At 29.8% G+C, this 17,401-nt stretch overlaps 1 protein-coding gene across 11 annotated transcripts in view; it reads left to right on the top strand.

The window, feature by feature from the left end:
- The window catches only part of LOC126736713 (eye-specific diacylglycerol kinase), a 289,431-nt gene that overhangs the window by 18,834 nt on the left and 253,196 nt on the right, over nt 1-17,401 (top strand). The window contains exons 3-5 of one of the 11 annotated variants that reach the window (XM_050441223.1): nt 3,329-3,473; nt 3,528-3,595; nt 3,655-3,703. The exons of 5 other annotated variants lie outside the window; for them this stretch is intronic. In XM_050441223.1, coding sequence (XP_050297180.1) covers nt 3,687-3,703 — 17 coding nt within the window. In that variant the 5' untranslated portion in view covers nt 3,329-3,473; nt 3,528-3,595; nt 3,655-3,686. Of the gene's footprint in view, nt 1-3,328; nt 3,474-3,527; nt 3,598-3,654; nt 3,704-4,137; nt 4,157-11,642; nt 12,206-17,401 lie in introns of those variants that run through there. 5 more of the 11 variants (XM_050441221.1, XM_050441220.1, XM_050441222.1 and 2 more) reach the window with 5 other exon arrangements.

Below are 17,401 nucleotides of genomic sequence, written 5' to 3'. Positions count from 1 at the left end.
TTTTTTGCATTGTAAATTTACATTTAAAAAAATTAAAATGGACTATAGCAGTTGACAAACGTTACAATATTAATTCTGTAAATTTACATTATAATAAATTTGTCTTTTTATAGTTCCTTAATAGATTCTGTAAAAAAAATACATTTTTAATAGCTGGCTTATAATTTATTAATTTTTTAGAAGAATTACCGTACAATTTTTTTTACATTGTAAAATTACAATTTTTAGGATAAAACTAAATTGGGTAATAGAACATTGATGATGTCAATACTAATTCTGTAAATTTACACTATTGGTCTTGTGATTGTTCCTAAATTATATTCTTTAGATTAAGTTCCTAAATTAGAGAATCTAATTTAGGAACCATTTTGAACTATTTTCTATTCCTTGCTTATTGACTAAAATAGATTATGACAAGTAAATATATTTTTTTTACATTGTAAATTTACATTCAAAAAAATAGAGGAGCTATAGAATATTGACAATACTGATTCTGTAAACTTACACTATTGGTCTTGTAATAGTTCTTTAATGGATTCTGTAAACTATTATTTTTAAATCCCGGCTTACGATTTATTAATTTTTGAGAATAATTTATGTAAACATTTGTTTACATTGTAAATTAATATTAAAGATTAAATAAAATTAGGCTATAGAACCTTTACAAATTTTCCTTAATGGATTCTGTAAAAAATTATTGTTGTATTTTTTTACAGTATAAATTTATAAATTTTAGGATAATAACTGAGGATCAATTCTGTAATGGGTTCTGTAAATAAATAAAATTTAAGCCCTAACTTATTATGACCTAACAAATCTTGTAAATTTACCGACATTTCATATTATAAGTTACCAATTTTTCGGGATTATTAACTAATTAATTAATTAATTTTTCGGAAGAATCATTGTGCTATTTACTTACAATGTAAATTTACAATTTTTTTAAAATAAAAATTGGGCTCTAGAATCTTGAAAATTGTTGCAATATTAATTTTGTAAATTTACACCATTGGTCATGTAATGATAGTTCCTGAATGAGATTCTTTAAAAATATTATTTTCAACTTGTCAATAATTTATTAATTTTTGAAAAAAATCAATGTAAATTTTTTTACATTGTAAATTTACATAAAATAAAATTAGGTTATTATAGAGTTCTGACAAACGTTACAATATTAATTCTGTAAATTTACGTTGTAATAGTTCATTAATAGATTCTGTAAAAAAAAGACATTTTTAATGCTTGGCTTATAATTTATCATTTTTTTAGAAGAATTAACGTACAATTTTTTTACATTGTGAAATTACAATTTTTAAGATAAAAATAAATTGGGTAATTGGTACATTCATGATGTCAATATTAATTCTGTAAATTTACACTATTAATCTTGTGATAGAGAATCTAATTTAAGAACTATTTTCTATTCCTTGCTTATAATTAAATAACTAAAAAAAATTATGACAAGTAACTAATTTTTTTTTACATTGTAAATTTACATTTAAAAAAATAAAGAGGCTATAGAATCTTGACAAACGTTACAATACTGATTCTGTAAAGTTACACTATTGGTCTTGATAGTTTCTAAAAGGATTCTGCGAAAAAATAATTTTTGATGCCTGGCTTACAATTTATCAATTTTTCAAAAACATATATTAATATACGTTATATTTTTACGTTGTAAATTTACAATTTTTGCATAAAAATTAGGTTATAGAACCTTGACGATTACAATATTAATTTTGCAAATTTACAATATTGGTATTTGTCTTTGAGTTCCTAAATAGGACTTTGTAAAAATATTATTTTTAATCCCTGGCTTTATTAATAAAAAAATAATGTCAATTTTTTTGCATTGTAAATTTACATTTAAAAAAATTAAAATGGACTAAAGCAGCTGACAAACGTAACAATATTAATTCTGTAAATTTACTTTATAATAAATTTGTGTTTTAATAGTTCCTTAATAGATTCTGTAAAAAAATACATTTTTAATACCTGGCTTATAATTTATCAATTTTTCAGAAGAATTACCGTACAATTTCTTTACATTGCAAAATTACAATTTTTAGGATAAAAAAAAATTGGGTAATAGATCATTGGTCTTGTAATAGTTCTTCTAATGGATTCTGTAAAATATTATTTTTAAACCCTGGCTTATGACTTATTAATTTTTCAGAATAATTTATGTAAAAATTTGTTTACATTGTAAATTAATATTAAAAAACTAATATTGGGCTTTAAAAACTTGACATTTACAATAATAATTCTGTAAATTTACATTGTTGTTAATGTAAAAATCCCCTAAAAGATTCTGTAAACATGGTTTAATTGTAATACTAATGAATGTACTTTTACAATGCAAGTTAGAAAAAAAAATTGCAAGCAGAAATTGGGTTTTGGAAAAACTACGTTTAAGTAAATTTTTGTACAAAGTATTTTATATTGTAAATATTTACTTTTGGATTTGATCTATGGTTTTAATATATATTATGTAAATTTTCCCAATTTATTATGTAAAAGTTCTTTAACAAATCCTATAGAAAGGTAATTTACAGTGTAAATTTACAATTTTAGGGCAATAATTAGAGATGTATTAGGTAAAAATCATATCACTTTTAAGCCTTGCGTTATGACATAATAGTTTTTAATGATAATTACAAATATGTATCTTACATTGTAAACTTACATGATGGGTGTAAAGTAATTTCATAAATATATGTAGTTTATTGTTGATTTAGTATTTATTTTGTAAATATACATTAAAAGTTGGTTTATATCAATGATACTTAAAAAGGTACATAGTTTTATGTAAAATTCAAGCATCTGTAATTTTATTAAAAAACGCTCTGTAACTTTAATGTGTATTTGTAAAATTTAAATTAATTTTTAAAGTGGGGTTATGTGCATATTCTTTGACAATGTTCAAATTTCTTGTCTATATAGTTGTCATGTTTCAATTTTTTCCTAGACGGTTGATATCTTTAATAATTTTTGTCAATTTCAAGAGAGTTAAAAAATAAATTAATACATAATTTTAATTTCAAATTTTGAAAAAGTCCGTGGATCGACTGCCTGAAATTAAACTGAAGCAATACGACAATGATATAAATTAATTTTATACTTTTAGTCGCTCAACTACTATATTGGATCATTGTCTGTGTGTCTCTGTCTTTTGCATGTAATTTTACATTTTTCTTGAGCACCTGTGTAGACCTTTTTAGGACAATCTTTGACTGCTCCAAAAAAAATCCTTGTAAATTTGCTATTTTTGTACCGTTTAATTAAAAATAATCCACAAAAGAAATTTATACATATTTTTTTGTTTCAGGTAAGCAAGCACCCCAGTACATTATATTAGTAAGTAGATGGGTTTATATAGCTTTATTTCAGAAAAAAAAAACATAATTTTCGAAAGAATGTGCCTTCAGAAGAATATACATTCATTTATTAATTTTTTTAAAAAGAGAAAAGAGGTAAGCCAATATACACATTATACATCACTTCTCTTAAATTTTTTTTTTTTTTAGAACAACCCTATGGCCTTTTTAAAATTTGTCTTTTGGAGCTCACTAAATACATTTGTTTATAAAAAAAAAGGTAAGCCCATATACACATTATATAATATTTCTCTTAAAATTTCCCCACTTGTTTTTAGAACAACTTAATGGCCCTATTAATCATCAAAAATGGCGCCCAAACATGAGTGAGTATTGCATTTGAACGCATTGTTAAAAATGCATAACTTTAATGGGTGCGACGCACACGTAGCCATAAAAACCCATTTTATAATAACCTTTACGGGGCGATTTTATACTAATATAAAAGCGCGATTATCGGGAAAAAATAAACGTTGTTCCGTAATATTTTTCGGGTAATAAACCAAACGAACCGCGAAACGAGCGAAAGTCCAAATTTAAATATGCCCATTTAAAACGTATTAATGTGTTTATTTCGAAATGGAAAAACAATGTTTTTGGTTTCGCTGATTGTTCGCGTTATTTCGGGAATAAGTTGGCGTTTTTTTTTTTTATTTGGGGAGGAAATTGGATTTTCGAATCAAGTGGTGTTATGGGAGCGTCACGAGGATTTCGGTTTTAAGAAAGTCCTATTTTCAGGATCTGTATTTCCATCTCATTCTAAGCTATTTTAACGGAGGGTAATAGAATAATGTTTCTTTTTTAATTGGATTTGTGTAAACTTTGTTCAAAAATATATATAACTTTCAGAAGATCCAGACAGTAACCGAGAAATTAAATAATGATGTATAAAAAAATTAAATTGCCATTCCTATTTATTACTAATAATAATATTCGTCTTTTTATTAAAATAAAATAAAAATAGAGCTAAACAATTAAAAATTTTATTCACTCACTGCCACAACTAAAAAAAAAACCTAAATAAACTATAGTATAAAAAAAATAATATAATGCTAAATTACCCAGATATCCAGACATGTTAAAATTTAATCATGATCACAATTCACTATGACAAGGATAAGGAAATGAAGACTTTCATTTTACCTTATTTTTTTTGTTCTCTCAGTAAATCCGTAGTAATAAAAAATATTAGAAAAAAATGTAATACTAAGTAGTAATAAAATATTGAAAATCATGTAAACAGAATTTTAATAAACGTAATATTTATGCAATTTAACTCATTAAACAATTGAGGGGCTTAGAGGTACAAGTGACAAAATTTTAAAAAATTAGTTAAGTTCATAAAATAAATCTTCATAGTACCAAAAACTTTATGGCAAAGAGATACAAGTGAATATTGCTACTGGTGGCATTATCTCGTAAAATCCCATTTAACTACTCAAACAATATTTAAAAATAATTAGTGGCAAGGGGATACAAGTGCATTTGTACCCCTTTGCCGTAAGGTGTTAGGCATTGTTTTTAGTGAATTGTTTAGCATCATTGCAAACCGAGCTCGTAAAAAAGTTGTTAAAACGAGTGAAATAATAACGCGTATTTCAAGTAAGTACCTATTTATATATTTTTAAAGAAAATTATTATTGCCTTAGTCTAAGAAACTGCTGTGATTTCAAAATTAGATTTATTGCAATAAATATTAAAAAAGTTGGGTTATAATTTTCGCAGAGTTAATATTTTATGTTTTTATTGACATGTTGGTCAGATTTTATTAATTTGTAATTAGGGTTTAAACTTATGCAAATGGTGTTAGATTTAAGAAACTTTTTCTTCAAAATAAGAGTGTTGGCAAAACAGGAACCTCTTTTATTTTATGCAGAATTTTAGGGCACTCTTTTTAACTTGATTCATATCAATAATGTTCTTGGACCCGCAAGTTAAGAATTTATTCAACTATACATATGCTAGTTTGCAAGTAAACTTATATAGGATCAAAATTTTGGATATAAAAAAAGAACTGATTTTTTGAATCTTTTAAAAAGAAAAATATTATAAAATAATACTTAGGTACATTATGCAATTATGCATTATTTCGCTTTTTTGTATGCTAGCAATTTGCCTGCTGCTGATTGCTATTTCTTTCTGTAGTCTCATATTTTTTAGGTGATTAAGAACAAGATGATTCAGATCGCGACATCAATTTCCTACCACACAGCTCTGATGAGGATGAAACAAGTTCAAGTAGTTCTGGCTACGGTACTGAAGCGAATTCAGACAATTCAACCATTTCGGAGGAAACCAGAAAACCTAGTAAAAGAAGGATAAATCCAAAACAATTTGCAAGCTAAAAAAAGAAGAGTATGCGGGACAAAAACGGGGAGTTCACGTTTGTAAGCAAGTGCAACCTTATCCCCATTCCTGTCGTTATAAATGCAGGGACTTTTCTGAAAATGAGCGATTTGCTATTTTTACAAAATTTTGGGAATTGCAAAACTGGAATCTTCAGACTTCTTTTTTGTATTCATGTATTGAAGTAAGTGCTCCTCGCCGCAGACTTCAAGGAGCCATGAATCATAAGACGGTCAGCACAACAATAAAATTAACTGGGAAACGTGTATGCAAACAGTTTTTTTTGCGTACTTTGAATATAAGTAACAAACGGTTTACCAATGTTATGAAAAAAAAATCTGACTCTTCCACTGACAAAAGAGGCAAACATTCCCCTTCTAACAAGTTTGATATTTCTGTACCAACTTTGTAAAAAAACATATTACCTCGTTTCCCAAATTTAAGAGCCATTACACAAGTCATTATAATCCAAATCGAAAATATCTGGATTCTGCTTTAAATGTCAACAAAATGTATGACCTGTACAAAGAGTTTTGTAATCAACACAATAAAACGCCTGTAAAGATCAGCTATTATCGCCATATCCTTAATACTTGCTTTAATTTAAGCTTCCATAGACCTTATACAGATACTTGTACATTATGTGACCAGCCTAGTAATACAATAAAAAACGGAAGACCAGAGGATACCGCGGTTGCAAAAGTCAATAAAGAAGTTCATCTTAAGAAAGCAGAGAAAGCTGGACAGGCTAAAAATAAAGCAAAAGCTGAAGCTGAGAGTTCTGCTGATCTAGTAGCCATTTGCTTTGATCTGCAAAAGACCCTACCGACTTATTTTACCTTATTTTAAGCTTACCGCGCACCGTCAAACACATTGATGCGTTTAGTGACAATGCAAGGGGACAGAACAAAAACAAGCACATTATTAAATTTTGGAACTATATTGTATTATATACCCAAATTGAAACTATAGATCACAGATTTTTGGTGTCAGGTCACTCATTCATGGAATGTGACCAAGACTTTGGCCTCATTGAAAAAGCAAAGAAAAAAAAAATCGTTTGTTTTTGTCCCCACTGAATGGATGGATGTTGTAGAAATTCTTGGTTACCAAAATGAATGAAAATGACTTCAAAAGTATTGCTCCCTTGTGCAATATTGTGAATGATAATGTAAAGGGCTTACGAAAAATGTAATGGCTTCACTTTGAAAAGCAGACACTTTGTACTTTGTTTTTTAAGGACGTACTGATAGAAGAATGTCCTTTTGCTATTGTTGACTTGAAAAAGACGAAAAGGATAGGACGACCTGCACAAATTCCCTCGGCGATTGAACTCCCGCCTCTCCGCCAAGGGCCCGTTAAAATAAAGCTTCCAAAATATAAGAATTTATTGGAGCTTTTACCCTTTATACCCCCGATACACCACGATCTTTACCGCGACCTAAGACACGACGAAGTTCTAACTCGCCAACGCAATAATATTCTAGAAGTTGAAAGAACCTCTCAGGAAGCCCAGGTGAATGTTCCCTCGGAGGATGAAGAAAATATCGAACAAGACCTGGAATCAGATTACGATTAAAAAAATTTTTCTTTTCTAAAAAATAACTGTGTTTGAGTTAATTTTGTTTTTGTTTCTGTAGTTTGGAATTTTTAAAATACTTTAGTGGCAAAAGGAAACAAGTATTAATTTTTATGCAAAGGGGTACAAGTGCAAACGTTTTTTTAAAATTCTAAAATTTTTTTATGAAAACAAATACCAAATTTCAAAAAGTTTTTACAGTAAAATAAAAAAAATGTATGAAAATATTGTAAAAAAAATTCTATGTAATTACTTTAATGCAGAATTTTTTATTTAAAAATAACTTTTACCTCCATTTTTTTAAAAACATTATTTTGACACTTGTACCCCTTAGCATCTAAGCCCCTCAATTATAATATATATATATATATATATATAAGTTTAACTTTATTTTACAGTTTTTAAAAAAATTCCAGGATGTTGAGAAGAAAAAAAGATGTTTGTTGAAAAATAGCTTATAAATCAAAAGTAAAAAATGCATAGAGAAAAATAGAATTTTAATAAACGTAATCTTTAGGCAATTTAACTGGACCTCTATTTTACAGTTTTTCAGAAAATTCCAGGATGTTGAAAAAAGTTGATTTTTGAGAAAATGATTTTTTTTTGCAAAAAGTTTGAAGAATAGCCGATAATTCAAAAACTGTTAAAAATAAAAATTTGAACATGTATACAGATAAACAGAATTTTAACCGATTTACGGCCAAGGATAGAAATAAAACTTAAAATTTTTAAATTATATATTTTAATTATAAAAAAAACACATATGTGAAATCAAAAAAGAAATAAATCTGCTACATTCTGAAATAAGTGGTGTTGCGTAAACGCATCAACGGCGTGTTAAGTGATATTGCCGAAAACAGTCAGCCTGTAAATAAATAGTGCAACGCTCACAAATATAAATTGTTTGACTTCTACATACACGACATCTTCTTCGGGACTCAGTCCTACTGATAACATGTCCAGAGTGATCAACCCTCACTTCTCTGGGTGGTTCTAATGGAAGTGGTCTAGCGACAGACAAAGTTCTTTGTTTTTAATAAGCGTGCGGCGATAAATGATTTAAAATTCAGTTGTGACATTTTATTGTGATTCACCGTGTTTTAGAGTTTCCAGGAATTGACAAGAGTACTGTCTATTGTATTTTTAAATAGTGGCCACTATTTCTTACCCATCACACCGATTCTATAATTTGCCACGCCATTATCATGCTACTCCTCCCATGTATTTATTATATCTTGAAATTACAGCTGGTTGTGGGATTAACACTTCTTTTTTAGATTTTCTATTATATCTTTTAGCAGAAGTAAGAGGTTCTACATGATAATGGGTACTAATTGCCGTGACAATAGAATTATCGTTCCATTTTACCAATGAAATTTGTGTGGATTCATCAAATTGGGAATCATAGGTGCCTCTTTCTTTTTTTGAAATTACTTTATTATCAACCAAAGGACAATGACTGGTTCTGTTTTCACGAATCGTTCCTGTGGCAAAATAGCCTTTGGTTTTCAAAAGAGATAAGAGCTTGTAGGATGAAAAAAAGTTATCAAAAAAGACGTTATGATTTTGCGGATTTTTCACAATTGACAAAAGTTCAACAACTACAGACTACAGTCTACAGCACCAAGTCCACTAGAGGTATCCACTCGAAAATCAAATGCACCAAAGTTTGAAACCAAAACGCACAGGCTTGCCTTTTATAAACATCTTACAAGAATGGCGTCCAAAATAAGGAACCATTTGCTGATCAATAGATAAGTTGGATGAAAAAATGCCAAACTGTAAGAATTTTTCATTCATTGTATCATAAAAAGGGCGGAGTTTTATGTACTTGTCTCCTTTATCGAGATTATTATTATCACTCAAGTGTAGATTTCGCTTTATCGATGTGAACTTATTCCTATTTATGCAGTCTCTGACAATATGCACAGTTTTGTCCTCATCTAAAGACCAATACATATCTGTCTGGGGTAAGCTGTGATATCCAGACAAAATTAGGATCCTAAGAAAATTTAGCAGTTCTTCTCGTGATAAATGAAACTCGTGTTGTTATTGTCCTGTGCGTATTTTTCTGAAAAATGGATAATCAAATCCATAAGATTGTCATCGACAAATTTGAAAAAAATTTCCAACGGTGACAAACCCTCCAATTCGCCCCTAAGTTCTTGCATGTGTTCCTCTTCTTTGGATAAAGGTAAATTCTTGTGTATGAATGATCCAGATCTCCAAGTCGGGTTGTAACCGCTTTTTTTTCTAGGATTTTTCGGCGTTTTGTTGCCAAATCTTCTTCGTCAGATTCATCGTAAATCTCGTCTCGAACGGTGTGGATCTCGAAAGTTCCCACTATATCTCCATTCTGGCTATTTTCGATATTTTCCGGATCCTCCGAAAATTCTTCCTCGTCTGTGAGTTGATCTACCTCCGGTGGAGTGTAGACAGCGTCGACTTCTTCTAAAACTTACAAATTATTGTTGTGTGTATAATATTGGATGTATATTTAAAAAAAAGCGAAAAAAAGGTACAAGAATTACTTACCAACTTTATTTTCAAGCTCATTTACAACCTCCTCCAAGCCCAACTCTAACTCCTTTTGCGTAAGAAATTTTCTCATTTTTTTCAACAAACAACTCTTATTACAAATAACACGCACTCGACTAGATCACAGAATAAACGATCTCAGAGATGATCTGGATGAGATCGTTTATTCTGTGACTAGATGCAGACTCAGACTAAATATTGTATAAATAAAACATAGTAGTCGACTGCCCTAAAAAACTTGTCTAGACACACTTGTGACAGGCAATTTCAGTTTTATGACCTAATTAGGAAAACCCTGGTTCAACTAGGCCCCGGTTTTCAATTTTATGGTGTAGTTTGGAATGTAATTAGTGTTAAAAAAAATACAAAACTTTGTAAATAAAAACACTAAATAGGAGTATATGATTCGTACAAGAAAGCAAATGAAAGAAATGGTTCAAATTTAATTCTGTCACTTTTGTTCAACCTTGCGTCAATGGTACCAGCCCATATTTCAGGCGAAAAAAGCACTATTTTTTTGTAAATAAATCATTAGTGCAGTGTTGCGTATACGCATCACTGGCCATAAATGGGTTTAAACGTAATCTTTAGGCAATTTAACTGGACCTCTATTTTACAGTTTTTCAGAAAATTCCAGGATGTTGAAAAAAGTTGATTTTTGAGAAAATGATTTTTATTTACAAAAACTTTGAAAAATAGTCCATAATTCAAAAAGCATAAAAAATAAAAAATTTGAACATGCATACAGATAAACAGAATTTTAATAAACGTAATCTTTAGACAATTTAACTGGACCCCTATTTTACAGTTTTTTAAAAAATGTCAGGTTAAGAAAAAAATTGATTTTTAAGAAAAATCATCGTTTCATTTCTTTGATAGTGTTTGGATCTCCTGGAAATGGTATTTTTCTATCATGGTTAATAAAATTGAATTAGAAAAACATCACTTTGTTCCAATACTCTTCTAATTATGAAACTGAGATAAAGATATATTAATAAGAACCCAGTGTTTCCACCCAGTTGCTATATCATCATTTCATTTCGTTAATAATGTTTCGAGTCGCATGGAAATAGTATTTTTCTGGCCTGGTTTATCAAATTGAACCAGAAAAACATCACTTTGTTCCATTTATTTTCTCATTCCCAGAGATGACGATATATAAATGAGTACTTTATTAGTACTTTAATTGAAAATTTAAAAAATAACATTTAATGGAATTTTTGACCAAAACGTTAAAAAAATCTTAAAACCAAGTAATGGATTTTTAAATTTATAATAATTAAGTTTTTTTTAAAATATTGACAAAAATACAAAAAATATTGTACATATTTAAAGAGAGAATGGGGCAATCCAGTTTAAGTACCTATCTTACAGAACCACACAAACTATCATTTCACTACTTTAAGTATTAAAAGGAAAACTACTACTATAAATTAGACTAAGGGATCTAAAACCAAAGTATAATATTTATTATAAAAAAAATTGGAAAAAAATACACATGTTCCATGTTCAATATCAAGTCATATTTCTTTTAAGTGTATTATATGGTAAACTTTTATTATGTTTTTAGGCCTGATGATGCTCTAAATTTACCGAAGCACATGTAGCAATGATATTAAATATATGAGAGTGATAGTTTTCTGAAAAAAAAATTAATTGGCTCCTTGCATTGGAAAAATGAGGTCTTCTTATTAGATATTCCATAACTTAGTTGAAATTGAAGCACCACATAATCAATAGTTTGAAATTTTCGTTTGTAATGACTTTTTTTTTAGCCTGTTAATCAATGACATGATTAAATGGATGATTATAAAAACGATAAAATTTCACCCCATACGTTAATTTTTATTACACGACCTGTCAATAGAATCAATCATTGTTACATGCAAATTTCAACCTTTAAGGACCCGTTTATCCAAGTCCCGAGACACCTTTATACAATGGGGTACACGTGCCCTAAAGATCGCGGTCCCACACACGCACACACCGTCCCATAAATCCAGAAACCGGGATGACGGACGCCCCCCCGTCATTTTAAAATCAGGCGTTCACCTGTTCGCATTTTGTCCCTTTAGGGTCCTTGAATAGGGCGCAGGATCGACGGCTCTTCAACATTCATACACGAGTTCTTCATACCCGTCATGAGACCCCAGTAGTTTACGTGGTCCCGTTAAGAAACGAACGCGCCGTTTCTATGTCGATCCGGGAATTACGGGAATATACGGGATTATAATTTTTTTTTGTTGTTGTTGTTGTAGAGAAAATAAAGCGGGAGTGTACGTTGACTTTTTTCAAGTATGGTTTTTTGGATGGACTGGGGGTATTTTTTTTTAAATGAAGGATTTGGTTAATAAGCTATAAACAGGTACGATAATGTAACTATTTAATTATTTACTGGTCTTGCCCATTAGTAGTATGAAAATTTTTAGAATAAAATAATATATACATCTCAAAAATTTAAAATAAATGAGAAAAAATTAGATAAGCTAAAGAAAACGTATATGTTTTATGAATAAATGATCATTAAATAATTTAATTATGATTAAACAAAGACAGGTACAAGAAAACGCTAAAATATAAACATGTTCAGACTTCATAATCATATAAGTTAAATTTAATGTTAACATCAAAAAAGTCAAAACTTTTGTTATAGGTTACGTTAATACACCTCAAATATTTGATGAAATTCTTCTAAAAAAATCACTGTTTTTCGCCCATATTATCCAAACTAACAACGATGCTTTTATACTAAATATTTATATGTATATAAAATTATATCAAATATATATTTTCTGCAAAAACATTGTTTTTCATTAACACAACCCTTACCCCCCCACCCACCCCAAACATTTTTCCAGTAAGAAATTCTTTTGAAAACTCACCGTTTTTCGTCCATAATATCCAATCTAATAGCACTGTTTATGTATTAAATATTTATCAACATAGAAATATATAATTACATTAAATTTAAAACAATAAACTATGTTATTAGATTAGATATTAACGATGAAACCAGCTGTGTTATTCATGCAAATTAATTTGGAAAATATTGATTTTTGAAAACAATTTTGTTACTGGTAAGTTGTGTGGGGTGGGTGGGGGGCTAAGGGTAGGGCTAATGAAAAACGGTTTTTTTTGCAGAAAATAATTGCTTGAAAAAAAATGCTTTTAAAGATAATTATAAGGGATGAAAAAACTCTATAGGTTTCTTATCTATACTTTTCTCACATAACCTTAAGGTTTTCGAGTAAAAAGTGAAATAAACCCCATTTTATTTCTCGAAAGCCAGGCGTATCGCTATGAAAATTGCAGTGGTTTTATCGCAAATAAGTGGAAACTCAGTTTTTTTTAAGATAAGTCATTAAATTTTGAAAATGATTAAATCTAGGAAAAAATAGTAAATGGATTAACGATGATACGATTGGAAGGATTACAAAAGAATGCGAAACATTTTTACTCGACTATTCGTAACCAAAAGACGGCTTATTTGGCATTTGTGTCACGTTCGCAAAATCGAAAAGTTATTTGGAAAACACTAGATAAAATGAATGTTTATAATAAGAAAAAAGATAATCATTTGCAATAAGAGGTTTAATGAGGGAAAGGGACAAGGCAAGGCTCAAATGTAAATTAAACAACTCTACAGAAAATTTTGGACATTATAAAATGCTTCGAAGTCTTACTAAGAATTCTATACGTAAGGAAAAATTGGCTTATTTGCAATATTTGGAGACCCAAAAGGCTCAACGGAAAGTTTGGCAAACTTTAAGAGACCTCAATGTTTATGTTCCTACAAATACAGTTATTCAGATTCCTCCTGAATTGGTAAATGTGGAAGAGATAAATACATATTTCTGCAGCGAAAAAATCAAACAACTGTGATAATAAAGTAGCATATTATAATAATAATAAAATAAGGGAAGGCATACAATTTACTTTCAAATTGGTCGATCCCTCTGATGTGTTTAAGTATGTGCGGAGTATTAGGTCAAATGCTGCAGGTATTGATGGCATAACACTTCAGATGGTGAAACTGTGTTTGCATGTGATAATATTACATATAACTCATATTGTCAATAATTGTCTTGAACATGGTCATTTCCCAAATTGCTGGAAAGAATCTCTTCCCCACTACCTATAAAACATGATCCTGTCAGTTTTACAGATTTGAGGCCTATTAGTCTGCTTCCTATAATATCAAAAGTTCTGGAAAGAGTGGTTTATGTTCAGATCACTGATTACTTTAATACAAATGGCTTTTTTCCTGTGCATCAATCAGGCTTTAGAGCTAGTCATAGTACAACAGCTGCACTTCTAAATATTACTGACGACATTATAAAAATTCAAGATAGGCAAATGGCTGCTATATTGATTTTGATAGACTACTCTAAAGCCTTTGATGTTATTGATCATGAGTTGATGTGTGCCAAGCTATCATATTATGGTTTTGGGAAGGTTAAAATACTTTTCTTTAGGTCATATTTAACAGGTTGAAGGCAGGTAGTTAGGATAGGTGGTGAGACATCGCAGAGTAGAAACATTATTTCGGGAGTGCCACAAGGCTCCATACTTGGCCCTTTGTTGTATATTATTTATATTGCAGATATGTTTTCTATTGTATCAACGCACATGAAAGCATATGCGGATGATACACAATTATTATTTCAGTTTAATCCAGACTGTCCTGATAATGCTGCTGAGATTTTAACTTCAGATTTATCTAATATTTTACGATACTCAACGGAACATAATCTGACAATTAATCCTGCAAAAACTACAATGTTACTGTTTTGTTCTGAAAAGAAAAGGGGCATACTCATGAATCGACTTAATATTCAGATTGAAAATACTCGGTTGACTTTTGCTGACTGCGGTAAAAATTTGGGTTTGTGTATAGATATACAGCTTAATTTTGAAGAACATTTAAAATCTTTACTAAAAAGAAGTTATGTGAGAATGAAGTTTTTATATGCTAGCAGACACCTTTTAAATTTTAAAACCAGAAAAAAATTGTGTGAGTCACTTATTATGTCTATTTATTCGTATTGTTTCATAGTATATTATCCATTCTTACATGTTGTAAATAAAAAACGGATACAATACGTTCAGTATACATGCTGTAGATTTGTTTATAAATTAAGAAAATTTGATCATGTCTCAGAAAATATAAAAGAGTTGGGTTGGCTTAAGTGTGATAACTGGTATAATTTTAACTTGACTCTATTTTCTAGAAAACTAAATATGTGTCAACAACCAGTATATTTGTTTAAAAAACTAATTTATAGGGAGGCTGTGCATAATCGCTTTTTGCGAGATAAAAATTATTTAACAATGCCACAACATAGAACTTCTTTTTTTAAAAAGAGCTTCAGTTATAATTGTGTTAACTTATATGATAACTTACCTCTTGAATTTAAGGTATGCAATACTGGTTATTTAAGGTCTAAGTACAAGAGGTATTTATTAGATGTGCAGTAGATTTTTAGAACTTTTTTAGTGACAGATATATTGTATGTATATATGTACTGCATTGTTATATTGTTATGGTCGGTTAAAGCTGTTTTATTCTCAGTGTTATCTCTTAAAAGCATTCTATTGGCCTTTCTTTGTTAACATTTAAAGATGGTGAACTTAATATCCGGAGAATTGGTTGAGTGGAAGACTGGCCAGGAGGCTAAACTTCGCCAGTTGCGCTATTCTTGTGCATATGATGTGAGTATACATTTTCATATGTTTTCGCATTGTATGTGCAAAGAAATACTTGAATAAAGGCGTTATTTATTTATTTGGGTCTACCTTTGCAATTTGAGAATGCAGAACAAATTAATAAATATTTTATCGACAGTGTTTGTCGGGTTGCCCCCCGATTAATGACAGTACTTTGAGGTATCACGAAAACCAGCAAAAAATGAATTATACATACACATAAAAACTTATGTGAGGTTACTGGTGACGAGATTGGGATTGTTATTCGTAATATAAAGTCCAATGCTTCTGGTGCTAATAGAGTTTCGCTAGAAATAATTAGGCTGTGCCATAACTTCGTACCTACTTGGTACATATATTTAATACTTGTATTTTAAACTTGGAATTTCCTTTCAATTGGAAAAAAGCATCTCTGGCCAAGGCCACACAGCCTGATACGTTCTCTGATTTAAGACCCATTAGCCTATTATCCACAACGAGTAAAATTTTAGGAAAGTTGGTTTATCAGCAAGCGGTTGCATTCTTGGACAAGCATAGCATCACATTTCAATTCATCAGTCTGGCTTTCGAAAGTCCCACAGCACAACTACAGCATTAATTAAAGTGCTGGATGATATTGTAGGTGCATCAGATATTGGTAAAACCACGGTTTTGGTTCTCTTGGATTACAGCAAGGCATTTGACACCATTGATCATCGAATGTTATGTGGAAAGTTGTCTTTGTGCTGTTTTTTAGGTGCTACTTGAGCAATCGGTTTCAAGCTGTTGAAATTGATAACAACATATCATCATTTTTGCCCCTGGATAGAGGAGTCCCTCAACGCTCCATTCTTGGTCCTTGATATTGGAGATATTTTATTTATTTTATTTTATTTTAATTACACCACTCCACAGAAAAAATTCCAATTATTGAGTGGGGGAAAAATACAATATTATACAAATTACAATCCAAAACTAGAGAAAAAAAAAAGAATACATTATTAATAGCAATAGTTTCCTACAATATTTTACAATACTTGAATAAAAAATAATTTTGTTTATGTCTACTATCTAGGAAAAGCGCACTCTTTTAATTTCGGACAAACTGCAGTTGAATATGTCACATTGATCCTGAACAGAATTAAAAGTGCCACATGCTCTACGCATTGGAGAATATTTTCAAATATTCGTTCTAGGTCTAGATAGGTAAAATGTGTCAGAATTTCTAGATGATATGCGGGGCACATGAAGATTTACATGTCGTAATAAGTCTGGCGAATCAATTTTATTATTAAGAAGTTTAAATAAAAATTTCAGATCAGCAGATTTTCGCCTCTCCTCAAGACTACTAAAGGGGTACCTTTCTAGTAGGCGTTGATGTGAAAAACCAATTTCTGGGTACACTCCGTCACATTTATATGAAAGGAACTTTAAGAATTTACGCTGAACATTTTCTAGTTCATGTATATGATTCATATAAAATGGTGACCACACAGAAGAAGCATATTCCAGTATTGATCTCACATAAGAAAAATACAAAATTTTAAGACTAAATGATGTAAGAGATGTACACCTGTTTTAAACCAAAAATAAACGTTTATTTAACTATCGTGTGTTGCTTGGGAAAGAACCAGTCTATTCCAAAGGTCGTTTTCCTCTAATTCAATAATAATCTTCAATTTAATGACATTCCTCTGTCAATTAATAGTTCCTCTAATGCTGCATCCTTCAGAGAATGGATCAAATGGCGGGTGCTCAATGTTTATAATTTAAGCAAATAGTAATTTTCTCTATATATTTTATCTTAATATTGTTAATTTGTTTTGATATTTTTTCTGTAACTTATTCATGTATTTTAATTATTCCATTCAATTCC

The sequence above is a fragment of the Anthonomus grandis genome, chromosome 5 (assembly GCF_022605725.1).
Source record: "Anthonomus grandis grandis chromosome 5, icAntGran1.3, whole genome shotgun sequence".
In the NCBI taxonomy this organism is placed as follows: domain Eukaryota; kingdom Metazoa; phylum Arthropoda; class Insecta; order Coleoptera; family Curculionidae; genus Anthonomus; species Anthonomus grandis.
Note: the sequence above shows the minus strand (reverse complement) of the source record. Positions and strands in the feature narration are given on the sequence as shown.